Raw genomic sequence first — 23899 nt, forward strand, 5'->3', positions numbered from 1 at the left:
GGATCTGAAGCTGCGGCAGCCCATCTACCAAAAAACAGCTTGCTATGGACACTTTGGAAGGAATGAATTCACATGGGAAATTCCGAAGAAACTGAAGTTTTGAATTTCACAATTTTCTTTTTAGCAGAATATTCTAAATATAGCAACTTCATTTTACACACTGCCATGTTTTTGATTCCATACGAGTTAATTTTACTTTTGTCATGGCATGATTTTGAAAAGCTTTACAAATTTAACAACTTTCTTTTGCAAGTCTTTTATGAATCAGTTGGTAGCTTGCTCGGTCCTTAAAGTTGTACAGTTTATGTTGGCTTTTTTGTTTTACTTTTTGTATTAATGCTTGTGGATGTGTACAACATGTATACAAGGCTTGGGATTTTGGGGGGTCTTCCCTGTGAGCCACAGTAGCTAGAAGGATAGGTCGACAGAGTCAAACAGCCAGATAATGTTGGGGTCCCTTGAAAGATTGGAATCTGGAGAGACTGTTCCATTGCTGATTGTCTCCCTTGACTTCCGCCTTCTAGTTATTGCAAATGTGCATGATACCTTGATTCCATTCAAGGCACATTTGTCTTGTGTTTATGAAAATTTTATGGAAAAGAGCACTCTTTATAAACACTCGGGCTTACATCCCAATTCTAAGCTACATGTATAAACGTTTTAACGTGCATGCTTCTTAGATCATGTTGTTGTTGTTTTTCATTTTTGTGAGGTGTGTGTTGTTCTTTTGATCATATCTAAAAGCATTGTTGTGATGAGAGATTATGAGAAGAAGAAACCCATTGTCAGTGAATTGGACTTTTGTTTTATCTGTCATAAAGGAATTCATCAGATATAGGACAGGTTTTATGTATGTATTTGAATAGTCCATATGTATTATATGTTTCATCTCTGAGTGGTTTTGTTGTGACAGAAGTGTTTATAGTGTTCATAATTAAAGCAAATCACAGGTGGTCATGAATTCATAAAAAGCATAGACATTTGAACAATTTTACTTCTTCACCATTAAAATTTGCTTGGATTTGACATGGAGTTTCCCTCTTGTTCCATTTGTGGGAGTTGTAAAGAAAGGTTGCTTTGCCAGATGTGGTACTTTTTTTGTAATTTGGTTATACAGTCTATCCTGAATCTATAGTAATGGGAGCAATGGATTTTTATATATCATTGTTAATAAAGATCATTGCTACTTAAAATGACATTTTGAATACTTTGTGTATTTGTGTGTACTGTGATAGTGTATATCTGAAATTTGTAATGATTGATCGAGGCTGAAGTATTAGCTGCACAACTAAATGCTTTTCATGATGAATTTCCAGTTAGATGTAGATGCATGCCTTTGCAGTCAAGCACAAGCATGGCACATTGCCTGTAAAACTAGGAACTGGTGATATCACAAGTAGGAAGTGTACCAAATTTTCACCTGGTGACTTGAAAAGTATGGGCATTCAATTTGTTGAAATATGTGTAACTCTGTCTCTTGCTTACCTCTTCTTACAAAGGAGAAACTAACCCTTAGCCTGTCAAGGAATTTGGCAAATAACTGAATCCTAGTAACTGGGGACATGAAAAAAAGGTAGATTTAGAAGAAAAATATTCTAGATTAATGAGACAGAGCGAAAACCTGACAAGATGGTGTGGAGAGCCTTGGCCAAAGGAATGATTCAGCGCTTATAGCTGTTAGAGGTGTTTGATTGGCTAAGAGCAGGCCAGACTAAGAGGGGCGTCTTTTCACTGTTAGCCGCGCGAAATTTGGCCAAACAGAGCAAACCATAGGCCTAGTTTGCATCAGTTTGACATGGTAAGTATATGTAAACACCAAACATGGAGTATAATACAAACTCCTCCTTTTTTGAACCGAGTGGTTTATTAAAGGGGACTGTACAAAAGAATTACTGATTTACTGAATTAAAGAGTATGAAGGTAAACGGATAGAAAAATCTGCACCCAGGTCAGGGGCAATTAGCAGGCCAGTCACGAAAGGGTTTTTTCTATTGTTTTATTACAGTATTATGAGAAGTAAAGAAGAGAAGAGAAAAGACAACGTCTTAAAATGACAAACAAAAAATGTCATAAGTACATGTCGGGAATGCAAGTGGATAGTAAACACAACATATATCACAATGGAAAGACTACCACTTGGTTTGGCGTAGGCAACAACATAACATTAATAATGCATATGTGTGAAGACCAAACACTGACATCAAATGACATTTCTAAATAGTGGTTGAAGCTAAGCTGATTTAGTGATAGTACACTGACAGTATAGATTTAAGTAAAGCTCATACTGTGTCAGAGTAACTCAAATGAATCCGTTATCATGTAGCACTATACTGAAGTAAGCTGTATAGGAGAGAGCATGATAGCTAAATCACAAGTAACAGACTGTGATACGTATCAGATGGTTTTAACCTATAACTGATATTAATCCAACACTATCTTGTAATTACCACAACATAATAATGCACACACATTATACTGGAGAAGCACACTGTAACTATATGAAGCTATGGTACTGACAGTCAGTGAAACACTGTAGCAGTAAAACTGATATCAGCAAATAAAATAATACATGAATGATAGAAAAGTTAATAGAATCAGTGGCTTTGCTAAAATACTGACAAAATGAGAGACCAGATAGTGCTCAATACAATGATTGGAAGAACTATCATGGCTTGACCATTAATTGGTGAATGAACTTGCAAGTCGTCCAGTTTTGTGCTGAACATTAACAAAGCTAAGTATGTTCAACAGTTAAATCTCCGCTGAATGCGGGATACACAGTGTGAGGAGAATGAAAGTGCATCATTTCCGAGAACATTCTCGAACAAACCATCAGTGGGCAGAGACGTCCTTGACGTTGAAAAGAATCAAATATATATATCTAGGAACAGCAGATAGCACCTCAAGTCAAACAGAAATCCTTTATATTGACCAACATCATCTTGTGAGTGAGGGAATAACTGACTAAATCAGAAAACGTCTAAAACTTCAAGAAACACATATACAAAGGCAATCATCTGTTAACTTGAACTAGGCCAGACTTGAAAGAGGTGAGTGCAGAGACCTGACGAAGCGAAAGAGGAAGTTCATTCCAATTGCAAGGTCCAGAGACAGAGAAAGAACGGCGAACAATGGAGTGTTTGAATCTGGGTATGCATAAACAGAGTGGATCCGAAGCCGATCGTAGAGAGCGAGATGGAGTGTAGAGGTAAAGGAAGCCATAGTTATCACCAGCGATGCACAGAATGATGTATGACTGATGGAGGAAAATGTTGCTGTGTATGAATGCGTCCTTATGACAAATCGAGAGTGTTTATATATGTATGTGTTTGTATGCATTTGTTTGCACAAAGTAAGAAATCAGCTATGAATAACCTTTACCTTCCAAGCAATTCAGCAATCTGGTCCAAAGAATCTGTTTTGTGCACTGTCATATTGTGCCAATCAAGAGAACATCTAAGATGGGACTGAAAAAAAAAGCCAAAACATCCTTGCCCTTTGCTGCACAATAGCAATCCATCTTATTCGTCTCGGATCAGTAAGACTTGTGATAATGAGCATATTGATAATTATGAGCCATCTCTGAAATGAGTGATGGAAACAGCGGCGCATCAATACAGAATTTATTGTCCTTCAAGCTTTTCTTCAACTTCAGTTAAATGTTTTAGGGAAAAAAAGTATGAATACCAGTGCTGACCTTTGACAGAATGATAATTTCTGTCTCTCTAAGCTTTGTGCATGCATGTTGCGTGATGTTTTTCAACCTTACTGGCAGATTCTGCATGCCTCTCAGTCAAACTCTTTCACAAATGTATCTTTTTATCCAGCAGACTCCCATACACCCCAATATGGCGTTAAACTCCACTCTACAAGACCCATTCACCCTCCCTCCCCCCTTGCTTTACAACTTTCTCTCATCATTGAAAAGGGCAATGCAAATGAATCTTGACAAACTAATCCTTTAATAACATGAGCTGCAGTTGCTATATGACTGAATAGGAAAGTGAATAAAACCTTGCACCATATTATACTGTTCCAATGGCGGTGTTGTGAACCTCTATTCCATCACCTGCCAAATCCAGGACACGTATACTACATGCTTCAGGCACTCAGCATAAATAGTCTGCATATCAGTTTAAGATAACCTGTTTATAGACCTTGGGAATCGACTAATAGAAGGGTGGTCTTTTAGAACAATGTAGTACTGTGTGGATTGCATGTGATGTCCGGTTTTAGTTATGGACAGACATCATTCAGATTTTTTCTGTTGATGTTAGTCTTGGTAGAGACCATAAATTAATGGCAATAACAACCAGAGAGCAACAAACAAATATGAGAATATATCAAGCTAAGCTATGAAGACTCTCACTGTCATTCTTGGGGAATAAGATCCATGTTCATTTGCAAAACTGATGCTTAAAAAAAAAAAAAAAATTGCACTGTACGGCAAAGCTTATCTGGTAAGGAGTAGCTCAAAGTTCAGTCTTTGAAATTTGTCATGACAAGAAATGGTGGTTAACAACATAACACAAAATACGTTTTCTTTTAGTGTTAGATTTGTATATGTGTACCATCTTTCTTCCACTTTTTTTTTCGATATCTCTTTCAGAATACTTCATTGCTCTACCTGTCTGTATGAAAGCCCAGTACGCTCTTCAAACGTATGAAGGAGGAGTCTGCGTCAAAGCTCTAGGCTGTAAAAAAGAAAGAAATTAATAGAATTTTTCAAAAATGAAAAAAAAGGAGGGGGCGGGGAGGTCGTTACTGTAACGGTGAGGTGTTGTGATGCTGCTCATGAGAGTATGTGTGAGTGGGTGTGAATGTACGTCAAATTTACGTGGAATATGCAAAAGGGCCTATAACAGACTTCAAATAGTAATCAGCAGCTACCTGTTGAGCTGGAGAGCAGTACACCTGTGAATCAGTTGGTGTTTGACTTGAAAAGAAGTCAAGAGTTCGGTTTGTGTTCAATCAACTGGTTCTGTCTCGGGGGTCTGTGTTAATCGGGGGCTCATCTGATAACAACGAACCATTGAGGGTCGACGTCTTGAGGCAGTTGGGCGAGTCTGCTCAGCATCAACACAGACTGATGCGGATGGCCATTAAGGAAGATGCAAACACAGTCTCAGGAATCAATATGAATATGAAATTTCAGGCATGGTTTTGTGAAAGGATAACCTTGATGTTAATTGCTTTTTTTGTGCGATTGTCAAGATGATAACAGATGAAGGAATAATCATTCAATTTCAGGCATAACTTTGTGAAAGAATAGCCCAGGTGTTAATTGTCTTTCAGTGCGACTGTAGATTCTATTATTGATTGTGTCTCGTTTCTGAACTGTGAAATCCCGAGACTGCCAATTGTAAATGAGTTCACAACATTTGAGATATGCCTTTATTCTTTGTCTCTTTGTCTGTTTTTACATACATCTGCTGTTTTCATGTGTATTTTTGCATCTCTCTCTCTCTCTCTCTCTCTCTATATATATATATATATATATATATATATATGCATGCTGAGGTAAATATTTCTGTACATAGGCATATGTTTTTACTGTTCAAAGTTTAACGTGCGTTTTTTACTTCTTATAAAAAAAAAAGGATAATAATAAGAAGAAAGGCAAGGCCTTCAAGACACACTTGTAATACACTTAAAAACAGAACAAAAATCTTATCGTTAAAATGTGTTCTGTATTTGTTATTATAAAGCTTCTGGTAAAAAAAAAAAAGAAAGAAAAAAAAAAGTCCTGACGGCAGATTCGAACTCCGCGTTTTCGGGTGAGAAGAAACTGTCTTACCCATTACACTATCGTGACTCCTTAACTGATTTTCTAAAATGTAACATTTAAACATGCTTTTTTAAGGGCGATAAATCGTTTGTGGTATTTGCAGTGAGAACGCTGTTTGAATCATATTATTCTGGTGTATCTTGGGATTTCAAAAAATCTTAAGGGCAATTAAAATTTCTTAAGTCCGCGGTAAAGGAGACGTGGCTATCACCGCAATCACACTGCAACATTTAGTCATTTTCTCTGGATCTAGATAGATGTGCAAGTTTAGTTACACCCCCGGGAATGTACTGAGTACGACATGGTCGATTCAGTTTCTCTTTTATGTTCATTCTAGTTTTTATAGTTTTAAAGTTGATATGAAAATTGAGTATTTTGTTAAACTAATAACATGTAGAGCCAAGTACAAGTACTTCCTAAACGTCGTATGAAGTGAAAAGGACTTCATTTTGAGAAAAGTCAAGACTGGAAATTTTTACGTTTCATCAAGGGTATTAACTCTCATGGTTTATTATTTTTTAACTGTGAATTCCGACTGATTTTGTTGATATTTTTATCGTGGCAGTTTGGGGCATAATCCAGTAAGTGATGAGGCGTTCACAAATCTTTCTCATAATAAATATTTAACGGTCTCCTTCTCCAACTTCCCGTCACATGTTATCGTGTATTGTTGATTGGATATAGGATCAACAACTTGAAACAAAATGGCGTCCTTCGTTCGCGAGGAATATGAGCACGCACTTTGAATATGTATAAATATGTGTACGCAATTGATTTTTGCCCATGACCTTCAGAGCTCAGCCAATACATCTATAAAGTCCACTCGTAGTACTGATTTTAGTATTTTCCGGAAAAGACCACTTGGGCGAATGAACATAGTGAAAGCCCTGTACACTGATAGTAAAACACACAAGCTTTTTATGTATTGAGTATAATTTCAAAATGTAATGTTTAAGATGAGAAAGATCAGTTTAAAGCAAATCACACACCCCCCCCTCCCCCCTAGCATTAATTACAGATTAATTTCCCTTTTTTACTATCTGCACCAAACACGTGCAAAATAAATATAACTTCCATGCTTAGCAAAAGAAGTTCCTGTTTGAACAAAAAATGATAAAAATGACTGCTCATGTTGTTGTGTCAGAACATCAGATCAAAGTGCCAAGTTTAGAGATTTAAAAAAAAAATATATATAACAGTAGATTCGGTTTGCATATAATTTGGCTTCATGTTTTATTTTTTTCTGCCCATCCCAGAGGTGCAATATTGTTTTAAACAAGATGACTGGAAAGAACTGAATTTTTCCTATTTTAATGCCAAATTTGGTGTCAATTGACAAAGTATTTGCAGAGAAAATGGCAATGTTAAAGTTTAACACGGACACACAGACACACACGCAGAGACAACCGAACACCGGGTTAAAATATAGACTTACTCTGTTTACACAAGTGAGTAAAAAAGCTGATGCATTACGCATGATTTTCAGCTCTCTTTTTTCTTTTTTCTTTTTCCCCCCAAGAGAATCCATCTGAAGGAGGAGTAACCAGTCCAGTTTCCAGTACATCTGTCTTTCATCGGAAATTGATACTTTAGTATTTTCTGCACCCAACGAATTCTAATGGCCTATTGCAATGCTTCCAGATGTAACTGATTATTAGACATACTTACATGGTATACTCTTTCTTTTCTTCTTTGTCTTTCTTTCTTATGGATGTAATTCATGTGATCGTGTTTTTTTGTTGTTGTTTTTTAACCAGATAATTTCACTGAAAACTTACTGAACAAAACACAAAATGAACAACACCTATATAACACAAACACTGAATGCTGAAGTGAACCAAAATTTAACGACCCATATCCTGTGTGTGTCCATCTCAAGGAAAACAGGGTTAACGAGAATGAGCCATTTTCAGAAGCGGTCGTCCATCTGGCCTGATTTCTGTGCAACAGCCATTTGTGGGTAATACTGCTTTTCCATGGACAGTATCTGGACTGCTGGCAGATGGCCTGTTGCTGGCTTGAACATTTTCAGCTGTGGGCATAAAATGTTTTGAATTACTTAACACCTGTCAGACACAAGAAACATGGTGATTCACTGTACTTATCAACTGTTTATGCTAATGGTAGAAACTAGTACATACAAAATATAATTTCAAATGTAGTGAGTTGATTAAAAATCAAGCTTGGTTACAGCGTTAAATTTGAATTATTGCGTGTTTAATTTTAAATCAATGACAATGCACTGTGAAAATAAAACCACACACATTCCCATCCACATTAACACGATTTCCAAGCTGATGCATGCACACATATCTTACTTTAAAAAACACTTTACAGTGTTCCATCAAATACTGCCACTTCACAGTGGTCCGCTGCTCTTCGGGCATCCCCAGAAATGCTTGAGCCTGAAATGTACACTCACAAAGTTCATCTGTAAGATAGTTCACCTTCATCACAGTTCACCTTCAACACATTTCTGTCTGTCATCTTCACCACCACCACAGCGCTACAATTAGAACTGCCTCTGCTGTTACATTTTTGAATGATAATATTTGCTGATACTGTGAATACGTTAAAGGAAAAAAAATCTAAATTACTAATGCCCCAAACCACAGAGTGTTCAATCAAATCTGCTCTCTTCACAATCCACACAGTTTCTTGTTCAATTACTTTGGATTTCAACTATTGAAATGCGATATGATTAACTGTAAGATTATTGTTTTGTCTATTTCAAAATATGCTTCTCTGGTTTGGAATAAATATTCATGTTTGGAAAACTGCAATACCTAAACAAGACAAATGAAAAAAATCTTTCATATTTGGAATTGTAAGCAGATTAGACATCTAAGATCCTGAGCAATATCCTTTCAAGAGCTGAGCAGTCTATTAGCAACAAAGGTTTTGGATATTATTTTTATGTGTAAATCTTGTGGAGAAGTTGGTGGCGTTGCAGACTGACGACTGTGTGGACACAGATTTGAGTCCCAACACAGAGTGGGATATTTTCGGCCCGTTGCTGGATCGCACTCAGAGTTGAGTGCTATGGACTCAAGAGGAAAGAATGAATCACATGGTTCGTGTCACCCGTTTCATGGGTGTGTCTTCGTTCAAATTTCCTGACCAACACTGCAGGTATCTTTCAGGCCTGGATGACGCCATAATTTAGCTTACTGTGAAAATAATGATGGACGGACAGACAGTTTATACATAGAATTATAAGGCCATTGCCCTTCATGAATGGGGCACACGGAATACACATATGGACAAAACGCGTGCATTGATGTATTCGGATTAAGACGCGCTCGTGCTTTACCGTCCACGATAAATCTCAACTTAACACTAGCTACAGCAAAGACGTAGGTATACATTCAATGATTACTTCGCCTATTTCCAGCAACCACATGGTGCACTTGAGTGCCTAGATTTCAAAGCATTCCAATATAGTTTTCTTGAATGCATTATCGACAATTTCAAATTGTTAATCGATATTACATATTATGATTTGCTGCACAGTCGTATAACTAACACACACACACACACACACACACACACACACACACACACACAGCCTTTCTTTTTTTTCCGTAGCATGTCAAACATATCAATTAGTGGTGGAAAAACGTAAGTTGAAGACTCACTTTGCATCCCGTGATGGTATCAGCAAGGGTTGACTGAAGATGACAGAAGTTCACAGTGCCAGTGTGATCAGACAGCGCTACCTGGATGTTGTACTCTGTCATAGCATTGCTGCTTGGTCCTGTCGTGTTGGTGCTGTGGCCTGTGTTACAGTCAGGGTTTGTGCAGGTGACTGAGCTGACCAGAGATATACGCTTCCTGCAGCCGCCACTGCAAGTACAGTTTCAGTTTCAAGGTGTGAAAGCGTATGAACTGATTCATACACATTAAACCACATCTGCTTAAAAAACAAAGGAGTAGAGACCTGATCTACACAAAAACCAAATGAGCTCTTCAGTCCTTTGAGAGCTAACGTATACCTTAGGCAAAGACAGAAAATATTGGATGAAGGTGTGTGAAGCCCCTGAATGAAATTACATTTAATTTTTTTTTTTCAATACAGACCACTTCTTTATCATGCGCTTATGTAATCGTGCATATTTAGGTATTCTCCCGAATGTAATTAACTACAACGCTAACAACTACGCACCCTTATGCATGCGTGCACATCAGCTGAAGACATTCGCACCGGGGCACACACACACACACACACACACACACGGGCGATCGGAAACTTTCATATACATTCATTAATAAATACCTTAGCAAACAGGTGATCACTATTTTTAAACAAAATAAAGGGGGTGAGATCAATACTCAGTGTTACACGCGCGCGCGCGCGTGTATGTGTGTGAAAGAGAGAGACAGAGATAGAGGCAGTCAGGTCAAGACAAAAAGGCCAACACATGAAACCAAATCAGTAAACAAAACTGACGGTCGGACAGAACGACTGAATTGTACTGAACTAATATTAGACCTTCACCCCACAGGGGTAAGGGGGAGGGGGGGGGGGGATTTTTCATTACGTTTTCCCATAAATTTGATCACTTTGCCATTCAAATATACCTGTCTGCCAAAAATGAAGTAGGATATGAATAAATCAGGGTATGGTTAAAAAATGCACTTTTTGTATTGTCGTGAAAGTGTGTGATCAACAAAAATGGTATGTTGTTATTAGTAAAATGTTCTACTTGACTAAGATTAGGTTTGTAGAGCTTCATATTATATCACTCAGCCTTCTGCTATCAACAATAGCCAATAAATGTGCCCGAGTGCTGCAAACGTTCTATTACGGACGCAAACTCCATTTCATGTATTGCTTCGCAGCAAGTATTATTTGGAAATAAAAATTCATCGGTAATGATTCATGTGTCCATACACCCCACTTACATCAGCAGGGGGATGTTTTCACAATATCTGCTTTATAGTTTATTCAGTTTTCCTGTCCATAATTACTGTCTCACATAACGTCAGGTGTTGTTTAAGGACCCCAACAATGTAAAAAATATGAAAAAAGAACCCCCACCAACTCCCCTCTTTGGCAGTTGCAGAAGGTGGGGCCAACACAATAGCAGACAGTTTAGTTAATTGCAAACTTTTACTCTAGTCATCCCTATCGAGTTACAGAATGAATGACTGAGTTCTTCATGTTCACTACCAAACTGTGCCATCTTTCATTTATTGCCACCAAGAACCTCTTTCTTGTTCTTCGCATATGCATAATAGTATACTTTTTCTCCATTTTGGGAGATTTTAAGATGCCCATATGCGTCCTCTGAGAGTTATTTGCTCCTGGAGAGTCTTTGAGAAACTGTCCCAGAAGAAGTATCCCAGAGCGTCCAACACTTTTGTAGGCTCTGGTGGCACTTTTTTGTGTTTCCCGGGCCACAAAGATTTCATTGGAGCCACCGGCACAGATTTGTGTACACACACACACACATATATATAATATATATATATATATATATATATTGTATTTCTCTTTTTTTGTCACAAGAGATTTCTCTGTGTGAAATTCGGGCTGCTCTCCCCAGGGAGAGCCCCCCCCCCCCCCCCCCCCCCCCTTTTTTTTTTTTTTTTTTTTCTCCTGCGTGCAGTTTTATTTCATTTTCCTAGCGAAATGGATTTTTCAACAGAATTTTGCCAGGAACAACCCTTTTGTTGCCGTGAGTTCTTTTACGTGCGCTAAGTGCATGCTGCACACGGGACCTCGGTTTATCGTCTCATCTGAATGACTAGCGTCCAGACCACCACCCAAGGTCTACTGGAGGGGGAGAAAATATCGGCGGCTGAGCCGAGATTCGAACCAGCGCGCTAAGATTCTCTCGCTTCCAAGGCGGACGTATTACCTCCAGGCCATCACTCCCGACTGAACGATGATGTCTCTAAAGCCTGTCCTCTCATTTTCTCAGAGTACCAAGAATCGAACGAGTGAAGTGAAAGGCACCAAGACATACTGCATTCTTCTGGGACTCTTCATTTTGCCAAATGACCGACAATGCTTTCTTTAAAACTGCAAGGTCAAACTTGACAAAGGCACACTCATGATCTAGTTGTATTGTTACATTTAGTGATATCTGCATAACGTGTTGCACTGTTATACTGTCAGTGACAGGATGAAGAACAGGTTGCAGTCAACACATTGGCCAGATTCGTTCCAGGGAGTACCGCCGAAAACGGAGTATGACTGCCTTTCTGGCTGGGCAAAAACGGCCATACACGTAAAAGCCCACTCGTGTACATACGAGTGAACGTGGGAGTTGGAGCCCACGAACGAAGAAGTTCCAGGGAGTGACATCCAACCTGATAGTTCTGTAATTGGTTGCTCACAGAATACGTGTATCTGGTCAGAATCTGCAAGAATCTGGACATAGCATTGTCATCTGTAGTAAATTGAACGTGGGCATGAGTGTCGGCTACTTTGAATATGGGCTGGAGCTCTGGAGGCAAATACTGAAGGCTATGTGGGTGTGTCGACGAAGCATATGTGTCACTGAGCACCGGTGCCTGGGCCTGGTTTTCAGAGTTTCTTGCCACTTCTTGAATGACAATGCCATGTGCTGGATGTGTTGTGCTAGATCCTAATCCTGATTACTGTAAATCAGTATTGTGTCTGCAGGAGTAGGAATCACTTTATAGGGAGAGGTGGTTTATGGCAGCAAGCTTGAAAGTCCATAGTAGCAGACTGCAGTTTCAAGTTTATGGACACAACCGTGAGATATACAGTGGCCAAAGTCATTCAAAATATGTATTCTGGCAAGTTTAACACTTCATGTTAGATGACGGATTGCAGTGCCCAGAACGATGACCATCATGTGCTTTGGCATTTCCACTTTCCACTTGTAAAAAGTATAACACATGTGGTCTTGCGAATCACAGGCAGTGATTCTGTATTTCTTTTCATGAGCATTTTTCTTTCCAGTTAGACCACTTTCCAGAAAGTCCATTGCAGAATTAGGGGCATTTTATCATTCACCCCCAAAAGACACCATTTCTGGTAGCCAAGGACTCACTTGCGCTTCTCTGCAACTGAATGTGACAGAGGAGGGTGAGGGCTGCCTCTTCCAACCTTCTATCCTCTGATGCAGAAGCAACAAAAGCACATTTAATGGTTCGGCCTGCGTGTAAGTCTGATGAGTATGGTAACTCACTCTGGTTATTTTGAACTTCAAACCCGATTTTACACCTACAATTTTCAGTCCTGTGGTTTGGACTGTGAAACTGGATGTTTCTCTTGATGCGTTTCTCAGCATTGATACCCGCTCTAATTCGTCTTCGCCAATAATGGTCTTGTCCATTTACTCTAACACGTGGTTAAAAGCGTCACTGTGGGCTTCCTTTTGCTTTGTAAATGATTTGTCTCTTCTTCCATGTCTATCCACATGCCTCAAAATTAAATCCCTTCTGAATGATTTGTGGTAGTGTGCTTCTTGTGCAGCAAGACCTGTCATGTATTTAGACGATCACAGTTCCCTGGGTTAGAGTAACTGCCTCTTTTATCGAGGCTTCAGCAATTTTGGCCACACTTTGATAGCTCTGGTCTTCAGAAACTGATTTCCATTTCCTCGCATTATAACATATGATGCAGCAATATCTTGGAAAGAAAACAATTGAGGCTAGTACTGCAAGTTGTTTTTTTCCTGGGAGTTGATGGTCTGGCTGTGGTTTCCTTCTCTTGGGCTTTCTGTCCCTATGTCAGTGTTTCACTCTTCGCATTTAAGACCATGTCTAATATTTGTGAAGGGAAATGCGAACAATGCATCCTCTGGTCTCTTTGCAATCTTAGTGTAACCTTCAAAATTTATACGGGTTTTGTGAACATATCCAATCTAATATTTTTCAGTCGGAGCTTGGCTTTGTCCGGTCACTAATCTTATTTCTGCCTCGAAGTTGTTTTGTTGTGAATTATGCAGGTTTTGTGTGTCCACGCTTCTACGGTTTCTGTTTAATGCAAAGAAAGTGAATGTAAGTTTATTATGTGGGTACTGTGGCGTTACAACCAGGTATACCCCAGACTTCATCATTATAGATTGAAGAAGTAAAAGCCACACACACACACAGAGATATTTATATATATATATATACATATATATATTGTTCTCTCTCTCTCTCTCTCTCTCTCTCTCTCTCTCTCTCTCTATATATATATATATATATATATATATATATATATATATATATATATATATATATATATATGATCCGCCTGCATTCAAACCAGAAACAACCCCCTGTCAATCTAGTATGATTTCTTTAATAAAAAATGCATTGGAAAAAGAAAAGAAAAAAACACCCAATTTCATTTACAATGTGGCCCTTGCGGTAGGCTTGGCAATAAACCATGTAAGTTAGGCTGATCAACCACAATACTACATCTATAACACAAACGTATTGTAATACATTGCCTAATAATGTCAGCAGTTACCTCACGCTGATAAAGAAATCTTCATCTAGTAATCAGGTTGCTGGCTTTTTAGCATTTTCAGTACATCGGAAGTATTTGATCATGTGACAAGTTATTTCGGCACAAATCCAGTTATTCTTGGAACAGTCCAGTCTAATTCCTTTCTGTAGACATTAAGAAATTAACCGTGTGATGAAATATGTGGATATACTGCCGTTTCAAGCACATAACCACCACCACCCCCAACCCCCCCAAAGTTATTCATAAGGCCCAAAGAAGGAAAACTTGCCTATATTTACCATCCCACTGCATTCATACCGTAATTTAAACTTGGCAAACAGGTAAATTATGATTTCTGACATAAAAACACACAAGAAAATCACTATGAAACCCCCCACCCCACCCCGGTGGGTTAAGTGTTACCATTTCCCACCCGACATACTAATACCAGGGCGACAACGTTTCTGACAGCAGGTCGTTTTTCATTTTTTCAAACACGCTCACAAGACTGTAAAGAGTTAAAGCGAGAGAATGAGGCAGAGTGAGAGTATGGATGTGAACATGAATATTCAGTATTAGCACTGACCATATTTTACGCACGACATGAGCAGTCTCAGCATCCACATTGAAAGAGGTGACCATGGCATACAGCAAGCCATAATGTGCTACAGGGTTCATATCCTGCACCATTTTGGCTTGTTTCTCTTTCAGCTGCTCCACTGTCATAACTTCCTTGATGCGGCTCACTGCAATGCGAAGTCATGAATGCCATGCTTGCACATTGACGTGCACATACACACACACACACACACGCGCGCGCGCGCGCGCGCACGCACACGCACGCACGTACACACACGCACACCCGTCTGCACCAACAGCACAGGTTGTAAACAGGAAGATATTCAACTCAATGTCTGCTCTGCCTGGATGGATCACTACGACATATTTAGTGAAGAAGCTTATGTGTCTCTCTGACCTGAGAGAGATGCCACCGGTAACTTCAGCTCTTGCTGGCAGGGTCATGGACGCCGGGGTTCAATGGGTAGAGACCAGACAAAGAATTATCCCTGGTCCTCCAAACTGGAGGTTGGGTACTGGGTGAATAACCCAGTCTCGTAAAGAAAGACTGCGTTACAGAAACCACAATAGCAATATCAAACAGCTGTGGGAATGACCCTTTTCATGGAGCCTTATGACGCAAACTGATGAGAGCCTTTCGGACGAGATGAAGGCAGTCGGTTTGACTGACATGGGCCCATTTGGGGAGGGGGCTTGGGGGAAAAAGCCAGGACTGATTCCGCCGGAGAATGCTGCTGTGGTTTCATGCTCCCCGAGGAGTCGAAAGGAATATAGCAAGTCAATGTCTGTTCTTCAAATGCCAAACTCGTTGTGAACCAAACTTGACAAGTGGTACAATTCGCTGTCAGTGCACACTCTAGTGCCTTTCTATCCCTTTTTTTCCAGACGTCTACTGCAGTTCAGTGGTGGCGGATCGTTACTGTCACAGTAAAACGCACAAAGACGGCATGATTTGGCAAAATTCATTTGGGTGGTATGTAAGACGGTGTACGTTTCCAGCATTTGTAACTTGGCCCTGGCGGTGTACTTAGTGAGGTGGTCGTTTGGACTGTTCTTTGTTAAACGGCACACAGAACAGGCCATATCCGCACAAGGCAATGCCTTACTTTGTTGTATGTCTTGGTTCTGGTAATAAGCGTCAGCCCTTCTCCATCCCTGTATTTTCGACTGCTGCATACAGCTGCCAAGCCTTTCATGTTAATGTCACACACACACACACACACACAGGGAGAGAGAGAGAGAGAGAGAGAGAGAGAGAGAGAGAGAGAGAGAGAGAGAGAGAGAGAGGCAGAAACAGAGACCTATTATGTGTCCTGTTTAGATACCACTGTTTTCCAAAGAGAAGTAAACTTACGTTCTGGGTCTGTGTCATCACATGTTCCCATCAAGCTACAATCGACAACCATGGCAGAGCTGTCCTGAGTTCCGAGGAACTGTCGAAGACAATGAGCTTCTGGGGTGTCTAGGATACCAATAAAAGGGCTATGATACATGCAGTCACAGTTCACTTTAAAATGTTCTGTATTATGTTCAGCTAGTTGCATTCACAAATCAAGGCTTTTTTTCCTTTTCATCATGACTTGACCATTTTACATTTTAAGTACTAGCAGCTTTTAACTTGCAAAACACCACACACACACATATGTTATGTATGTATGTATGTATATATATATATATGTGTGTGTGTGTGTAGGTGTGTTTATATATATATATATATATATATATATATATATATATGGACTGAAGCAAATTATGGACACCGACATAATAACAGGCCTGTGAACAACGATGAAGCATACAGTGTATACGATTGTGCAGTTCTCTTACACACATGTTTTAACTCGATAAACAATGATCAGCTCAATCCCCCTTCCCCCACTCAGAACCCATTTACCCCCCACACACACCCTGAACATCCCCCAAACATAGCCTAATCATCACCCATTGCGCATACTAGAGCACACACACACGCGCGCACATGTAGGCTACGCGCATATACATACATACACACGTATACGGAAAAAGAGTTCCCCCTTTATTCATTATGTCAGAAGAAAGGAATGTAGGGTGGGATATCCTACTTTAAGAGACTCAAAATACGTTCTTTTGGGTGGAGAGCTCTGTCGAAAAATTAGCATCAGCACTTACGACTGTGTCAATTTCAAATAAGAAAAGCTGTATTAATGAAGGACAAGAGAAAGTTAACTTCCAAAACAGACTGCCAAAGAAGAAATTGAAAACACTGTGTCAAATCTCACTTACGCGATTATTGCATCGGCCTAATTATCGATCAAACGTAAAAATAAATACACAAAACGGAAAAAAGAAGCCACATAAAAAGTGATTCACACATGAATGCTTCATCCAAAGAAAGGAAGTACGATCTTTACTGAATGCATTGAACAGAAATCCTTTCAACAGAAAATGTGCAGAATCAATTCTTCTGTCACCTGAAAACATACAAGAGGATCACAAAGGAAACAAAAAGACGTACAGAATGAACTTGTGAGAAGTTTAAACACAGCAATGGAGCCCAACCCCACAAAAGTTTGGAAATTTCTATATGAACTATTAAAAAAATGCTGAGGTTTCTCTTCAATCCCAGATACATACATTAATTGCAGCTAAATGTGTTAATCATTTAGAAAACTTGATAAACATTGAAGTCTTCGTTGAGAAAAGGCAAGAAAGAACAAGTACAAAAAGTATTAGGTAGAATAAAACAGACTATGCCGGCGTTTGTCCTGGATAATCCTTTTACGTTAACTGAAATAATGCAAGCCATAAAGAGTCCCAAAACCAGTAAAACCCCAGGTAAAGACGGAATAACAAGCGAAATGCTCAAAACTAGTATGTCCAGCATCAGCGCTACTGTATGCAGGTTATTCAATGGCTTATTTCACATGCTGGGATTTATCCCAGTCAGTTGAAAGAATGAATAAATGTTCCCATATTTAAAAGTGGCGACCATACCAGTCCTAGCAATTACTGGGGTGTAACATTCAACTGCACCCTTATAAAACTGTTTTCTCAAATTGCCAACAGAAGATTCGAAACAAACTTAGAACAAAATAAGTTACTGATAAAAGAGCAGCCTGGAATCAGACGGCACTAGAACCACTGACCACATATACTCATCCTGAAAATGACAATTTACTACACCAAACGAAATGATCGTCTCTCTACAGCTGTTTTGTTGATTTTAATAAAGCATCATTCGACAATATATGGCATGATGCACTCTTTCTGAAACTCAACAAATTGGGAGAAATGGAAAATGTTTTTTAACAAAATTCAGCTGTATATGGTAAATCAAACAATGGGTTTACAGGTTCTATCGCAGTTAAAAAGGAGTACTTCAAGGAAAGATTATAAGCCCCACGCTATTATAATTTTCATTAATGACATAAGAGACTATATACGCGATGACATCTCACCATGTATTAACGAAAAAAACAAGACTCAAAATCCTCATGTGTTATATACAGATCACATTGTGATGCTGTCGTCAACAAAAGTAGGACTACAAAACAAACTAGATCAGCTTCATGAATATTGTCAGCAGTGGGAGCTTACAATTAATAGGGACAAAACTAAAGTTAATTTCACAAAAACGACCCCAAAGTACCAGAGCACAAAGAACAGGAACATTTCAAGACTCTCCTTTTATTGTAAAATTGTGAACACATGCATTACAATCCTGCCTAACCATCTGCAAAAGTACTAAACACAGAACATCATTATGTCGATTGCGAATAAGCGTGCAGGAACTTGATATTGAGCGATGACGTCACTGTCATAGGAAAGACCGGCTATGTAAAGCATGCGGAATTATAGAGGATGAACTACATTTTCCAGACAAATGTAGTGATTCCGACTTCAGTTGAGATCACGCCTCCTTGTGACTGTTAATTCCCGATCTCCAAATCATTGGCCATATGATGGCATTGACAACACAATACTCCAACTCCGAGTTCGCTGTTGCCATTAAGCTATTTTCAACAAGAACTGGCAAGATATAGGTATATCTATGGGTGTTTTAACGTTCGCAATCCATAACTGTGTTTTGTGGAAGATCCTGCATGTGCTCACAATTCATTGTTTTTATCTGTTTGTTGTGTTTAATGTCCATAATTCCTTTAACTGGTTTCACGACAAATAGAGTTCTGAGCCCTATACTGATAAGCATGCACTCTTGCACGCATATATGCATACACACTCGCACGCATACACGCGCGCTCACACACACGCCGGCGCGCGATACATCCCATTATGAGTACCGGGATCCACTGTAAATATGGTTTTGCTGTCTGTTGTTCCCACCATGCTGGACTTGAAGCTGTTGTACGTGATTTTCATATCAGCCACAAACAGTACTGAAAACATAAATATGGATATATGCATTCTTACATACATAAAAATAACTTCAGAAGAACAAGAAGAAAAGACACAAAACAATGCTGTTAAAAACTGAAAATACCCATACTGTATGACTACAGCTGACAATGTAATTATGAACATTAATTACTTTCCATTTGACCCCTTGACCTCCACTGAATGGCACATGGACTTGCGTCAGCTCTGTATCAAAATTCATCAAAGTTCGTTAATTGGCTTCCTGAAAATTAGTAAAACTGCGAGGTTTAAGTTAAACACATCAACAATAACAAAAAGAAAACAAACCAAGAACTGGAAATATTATGTTTCAGTTCTGACCTCGACTAATATCACATTCAAAAAGATCAATCACTGTTTATTATTATCATTATTATTACTACTACTATTATTATCATTATTATCATATATAACTTCTTATCAAACACAAGGTAAAGGACATGTACCCGTCTGACCATGTATGGAGTGAGATTGTAATGATTTCTGCTCAACACCAACGCCGCAGTAAGATCATGTCAATTACTTACTTACTTAGGCCCTTCGCTCCTTGAGGAGCATATGCCATCAACGACGTTTCTCCACCGAACTCAACTTTGGGCTGTCCTTTCTGCATCCCTCCAGCTGGATCCCAGCCTCCTTAGCTCTGCTTCAGTGTCCCGCCTCCAACTGTTCTTTGGCAGTCCTCTCTTCCTTCTCTCCTGGGGGTTCCAGGTCAGGGCCTGGCGTGTCGTACTGGATGGCGATTTCCTCAAGGTATGGCCAATCCACCCCCACTTTCGTCTCAGAATATGTTTTTCCACTGGTTCCTGTCCCCCTCTTTGCCACAGGTCCTCATTTCTAATTTTGTCTGGCCAACAGATCTTAAAAATGCTCTTCAGACAACTGTTGATAAAGGTCTGGATTTTCTGCAGCATCTTTTTGGTCATTCTGCAAGTCTCTGAACCGTAGAGAAGAATGGACTTCACATTGGAGATGAAGATGCGTATTTTTGTTGTTGTGATTTCTTTGGAGGACCAGATGTTCATGAGGGCGATGAAGGCTGCTCTAGCTTTCTTTGACTGCTCTGGAAGTGACATCCTTATGAGTGCCGCCCTGTTTATCAACAATGCTACCAAGATAGCTGAAGGAGTGAACTTCATGTATCGGCTCACCACCTACAGTGACTGGGTTGTTGGCAGATGTGTTGATCTTCATCAGTTGGTTTTCTTGCTGCTTATTTTCAGTCCTACCCCGCGGGAAGTGGTTTCCAGCTTGGTTGTCTTGTCATGTATCTGGCTGTAGTTGTGCGACAGGAGGGCCAAATCATCAGCAAAGTCGAGATCGTCCAGTTGTGTTTAGCGGGTCCACTGTATGCCGTTGTTCCTTCATGTTGTAGTGATCTTCATGATCCAGTCAATGACCAGGAGGAACAAGAAGGGTGATACAAGACATCCCTGCCAGACTCCAGTCTTGACCTCAAAACTATCTGACATCTGGCCTCTGTGCAATACCCTGCACGACATCCCGTGGTAGGTAATTTGGATCAGGGTGATGAACTTCTCCGGAACTCCATTGTGCCTCAGTAATTTCCACATGGTCTCTCTATCTACACTGTTGAATGCTTTCTCATAATCTATTAAGTTTATATGTAAGGGAGAGTTCCATTCCAGCGACTGCTAGACAATGGTGTGTAGGGTGGCAGTTTGGTCTGTACAAGATGTATTTTGTCGGAAGCATGGCTGCTGATCTCGGAGCAAGGGGTCTACTGCTGCTTTCATTCTCTCCAGCAGAATTCTGTCTAGAACTTTACCAGGTACAGAGAGGAGCATGATTCCTCTATAGTTATCACAGTTGGTGAGGTCTTCCTGTTTTGGTAACTTGACAATGACTCCCTCTTTCCATTCTACTGGAATTTGCTCATCCTCCCAGATCTTCATGAAGAGGTTCTGGAGTACCTCTACGGCCTTGATTGCCTCTGCTGGAATTCACTAGCGCCTTAATCTCTTTCCTGTTTATGACACGCGGAAGATCATATACGCACACTAAAGATCACGTAGTCCATGTCAGCGAGTATGGCTGCCCAAACTGCATGCACAAACGACCACACACGTCAAAGTCCACTCAGAGATAAGCATAAACTAAAAGTTGCAGCCAACACATGCAGAAGAAAACTCACATTATAAATGCACGTGAAACTGACATAAACAAAACAAGTGTCCGATGTACCTGTTGTGTTGTCGCTCGGACAAATAACAAGCTTAACACATCTCGTGTGTAACGAAGAACATTTAATAACTGAAAAGAAACGAACAGAAACTAGACTGTCAGCTGTTGTGGCCCTGATCGTTGTCGTCATTTTTACGCCCTCTATACTCCTTGAGCGTCAAGGCAGATAATTCTAATGACGAGTTAAGAACTTTTGACACAACAGTACCTGTTTCAAAAGGTGTCCACAATAGGGTTGCGTCTGCATGGTTTTGCCATCTGCCACAATAAAAAGCCAGTATGTGTTTGTGTGTACATCGTATACATATATGTGTGCAGTGCTCATGTATATTAGCAGCTACTATCAACCTTACTTTCTGCAATACAATACGACCATATAAGACTACCCACTACCCACCCATTCAACACAATGGTAATCAGTCGTGTGCGACTGAGCATCAGAACAGCTGACGATTCAATTGTCCCGACTGATTAGATATCAAAACCAGAGTAATCTTACCTTCTACTTTAACGTCATAGTCTTTCACAAGATTAAGCTGTAAATTAATTCCCATTGGAGTGGATAAACCATTGATCACAGAGCTCTCGCTTTACTGGTGAACTTATGTCAGTCTATGATAAAAGCCGAGAAAGCCGAGATAAACATTGAATCAGCTAATGCAAGTAAAGATGCAGCAACCATTCATATAGAAATGTGCATTCAGTAAATTTATCAGTAACAAAGAAAAAATAGAAGGTGAAACTCGGAGCGGCTGTAAAATACTTACCTTGATAATATATACTTACAGGACGAGACAGAAGGATGGTGTTGTGTCATCAAACACAACCACGTCACATTTTTTAGTTTCCTTTCCTGTCTTCGTGGTAAGATAACGAATCTGACCAACCTGTCAGACACAGGATAAAACCTCGGGAGACATACATGAACTGCATGACACAATCACAGCATGAGAAAAACTTTATCTGTCGAGCGAAACCTCATCGAACGTTAATCAGTCTGGGATTGCATATCACACACACACACACACACACACACACCCCCCGTCTAAAAACACTTATAGTGAATAGACGTTAAACTGAAGATTGAAAGGGAGAGAGAGGGTAGGAGACAACATGACCCTAAGAGAATTAACTAATTAGGCCGTTAAATTTCAATAATCGCCGATGAACTTCCTTTTTTTTTTATGGGAAAACAACATGAAAGCCTGTTGCCTGTCATGAAATCGAAGCAGATCCCAGCACAGAATGCAAAAAAGATCTTGATACTAGTACCTTATTGTCAAGCATACACGGGACTGACATCTCATCCTGTCTGTGCCTGTTTCAGACACCGTAACCCCCCACCCCTTCTTCTCCCACCTCAAACTCCTTTCAATGCAAATTCAGGATTCGTTATCTGTTCCTCGGATGAGATCTGGTGGCTTTAAACTACACACCAATTAATTACATGTACCTCCATCCGTCCCACCTAACCGCTCCCCTCTTTACTTTGCCTGGTTGTATGAATGATCCTTTTCTGCACTGCTGCTCACCCTTTTGACTGCTGCGAGAATGTTGACATGTTCTCCTTGCAAGGTCATACCACTGACACCAATGTCTTCCAGGGTGTAGTAGTCGTTATTTGGCCGGGTGGGAATGGAAAGGGTGTTTCTGTACGTAGCTGCATCCCACCCTGTGTACGACTCTACTTTGCTCTGGTGGTCCGAGACAGTCAGCTGAAAGGAGCTCCAAACCAAGGTTGTTTCCGAAGACTGTTAGTTTTTTGGTTGGTTTGTTATTGGTGTGTGTGTGTGTGTGTGTGTGTGTGTGTGGAGAGAGAGAGAGAGAGAGAGAGAGAGAGAGAGAGAGAGAGGAACTCTTATTTGATTAGTTAAAAGAAAAATCACCAGAATAAAAGACAACGACGTCAACAAAAACTGGCCGACAACTTGTAAGAGATTACTTTTATGCAACTATATCAGGTTGTGTGTTAGCAATCCAATAAATTCTCTTTTGCAATACACGCTTGCTCCCTCGCACAAATATGTGCTTGTGCACCAGTGCACATATATGGACAGCACCATTCAAAGCCATCACAAAACTCACACACACGCACAGCACACACACACACACACACACATATATATATATATAACTACCATGTGTACGCCCACCCTCCTTTTGATGCACACCGTTCTCAAAGTGGGATGGGGTGGGGTGGACGTTTACTGGACAAGAAAACTGACAACCACACAACACATAGTCCTGTCCTTGAAACTGATAGATTGTGTGTGTAGACCTGCACAGCCGTGAGAAGAGTTCTGGTTTTAGTTTAATTTTTTCTTCTTTTTGCAGTTCGTTTAAAAAAAACATTTACCCCCCCCCCCCTGCTCCCCTCCCATGTCCCAAATTAGGGGTGGGCGTTTACTGGAAAGATAACCCTTCGCATGAATTCTTCTCCGAAGTTGGGGGCGGGCTTTTATTTGATTGAATATGGGAGCATGTAAGGTATGTCTGCTTTACTCTGTGTGTGT

General features: G+C 39.9%; 3 protein-coding genes across 6 annotated transcripts in view; 1 reads left to right on the forward strand and 2 right to left on the reverse strand.

Moving 5' to 3' along the window:
• Nucleotides 1–1196, forward strand: part of LOC143292981 (S-adenosylmethionine synthase-like) — a 51305-nt gene extending 50109 nt beyond the window's left edge. The window contains exon 7 of the mRNA XM_076603718.1: nucleotides 1–1196. Within this exon, the coding sequence (XP_076459833.1) occupies nucleotides 1–103 (103 nt within the window). The 3' untranslated portion in view covers nucleotides 104–1196.
• On the reverse strand, nucleotides 800–21503 carry LOC143292982 (meiosis-specific with OB domain-containing protein-like). Of its 4 annotated transcripts, none has more exons than XM_076603721.1 (7): nucleotides 21387–21503; nucleotides 19067–19162; nucleotides 16141–16248; nucleotides 14794–14953; nucleotides 9427–9634; nucleotides 8107–8193; nucleotides 800–7820 (listed from the first exon to the last, which is right to left on the reverse strand). In XM_076603721.1, the coding sequence occupies exons 2-7, from the start codon at nucleotides 19143–19145 to the stop codon at nucleotides 7698–7700; spliced, it is 765 nt and encodes a 254-aa protein (XP_076459836.1). In that variant the 5' UTR covers nucleotides 19146–19162; nucleotides 21387–21503; the 3' UTR covers nucleotides 800–7697. The 4 variants fall into 4 exon arrangements, with proteins under 4 accessions (XP_076459836.1, XP_076459835.1, XP_076459837.1 ...); XM_076603720.1 differs by having other exon boundaries at nucleotides 19713–21503; XM_076603722.1 differs by having other exon boundaries at nucleotides 19709–21503.
• The window catches only part of LOC143292305 (meiosis-specific with OB domain-containing protein-like), a 14960-nt gene continuing 12138 nt past the window's right edge, over nucleotides 21078–23899 (reverse strand). Inside the window, exons 5-7 of the mRNA XM_076602492.1 lie at nucleotides 22919–23111; nucleotides 22173–22273; nucleotides 21078–21168 (exon numbers count right to left, since the gene is read on the reverse strand). Of these exons, the coding sequence (XP_076458607.1) occupies nucleotides 21078–21168; nucleotides 22173–22273; nucleotides 22919–23111 (385 nt within the window). The remainder of the gene's footprint in view (nucleotides 21169–22172; nucleotides 22274–22918; nucleotides 23112–23899) is intronic.

The sequence above is a fragment of the Babylonia areolata genome, chromosome 18, assembly GCF_041734735.1.
Source record: "Babylonia areolata isolate BAREFJ2019XMU chromosome 18, ASM4173473v1, whole genome shotgun sequence".
Lineage (NCBI taxonomy): Eukaryota > Metazoa > Mollusca > Gastropoda > Neogastropoda > Buccinidae > Babylonia > Babylonia areolata.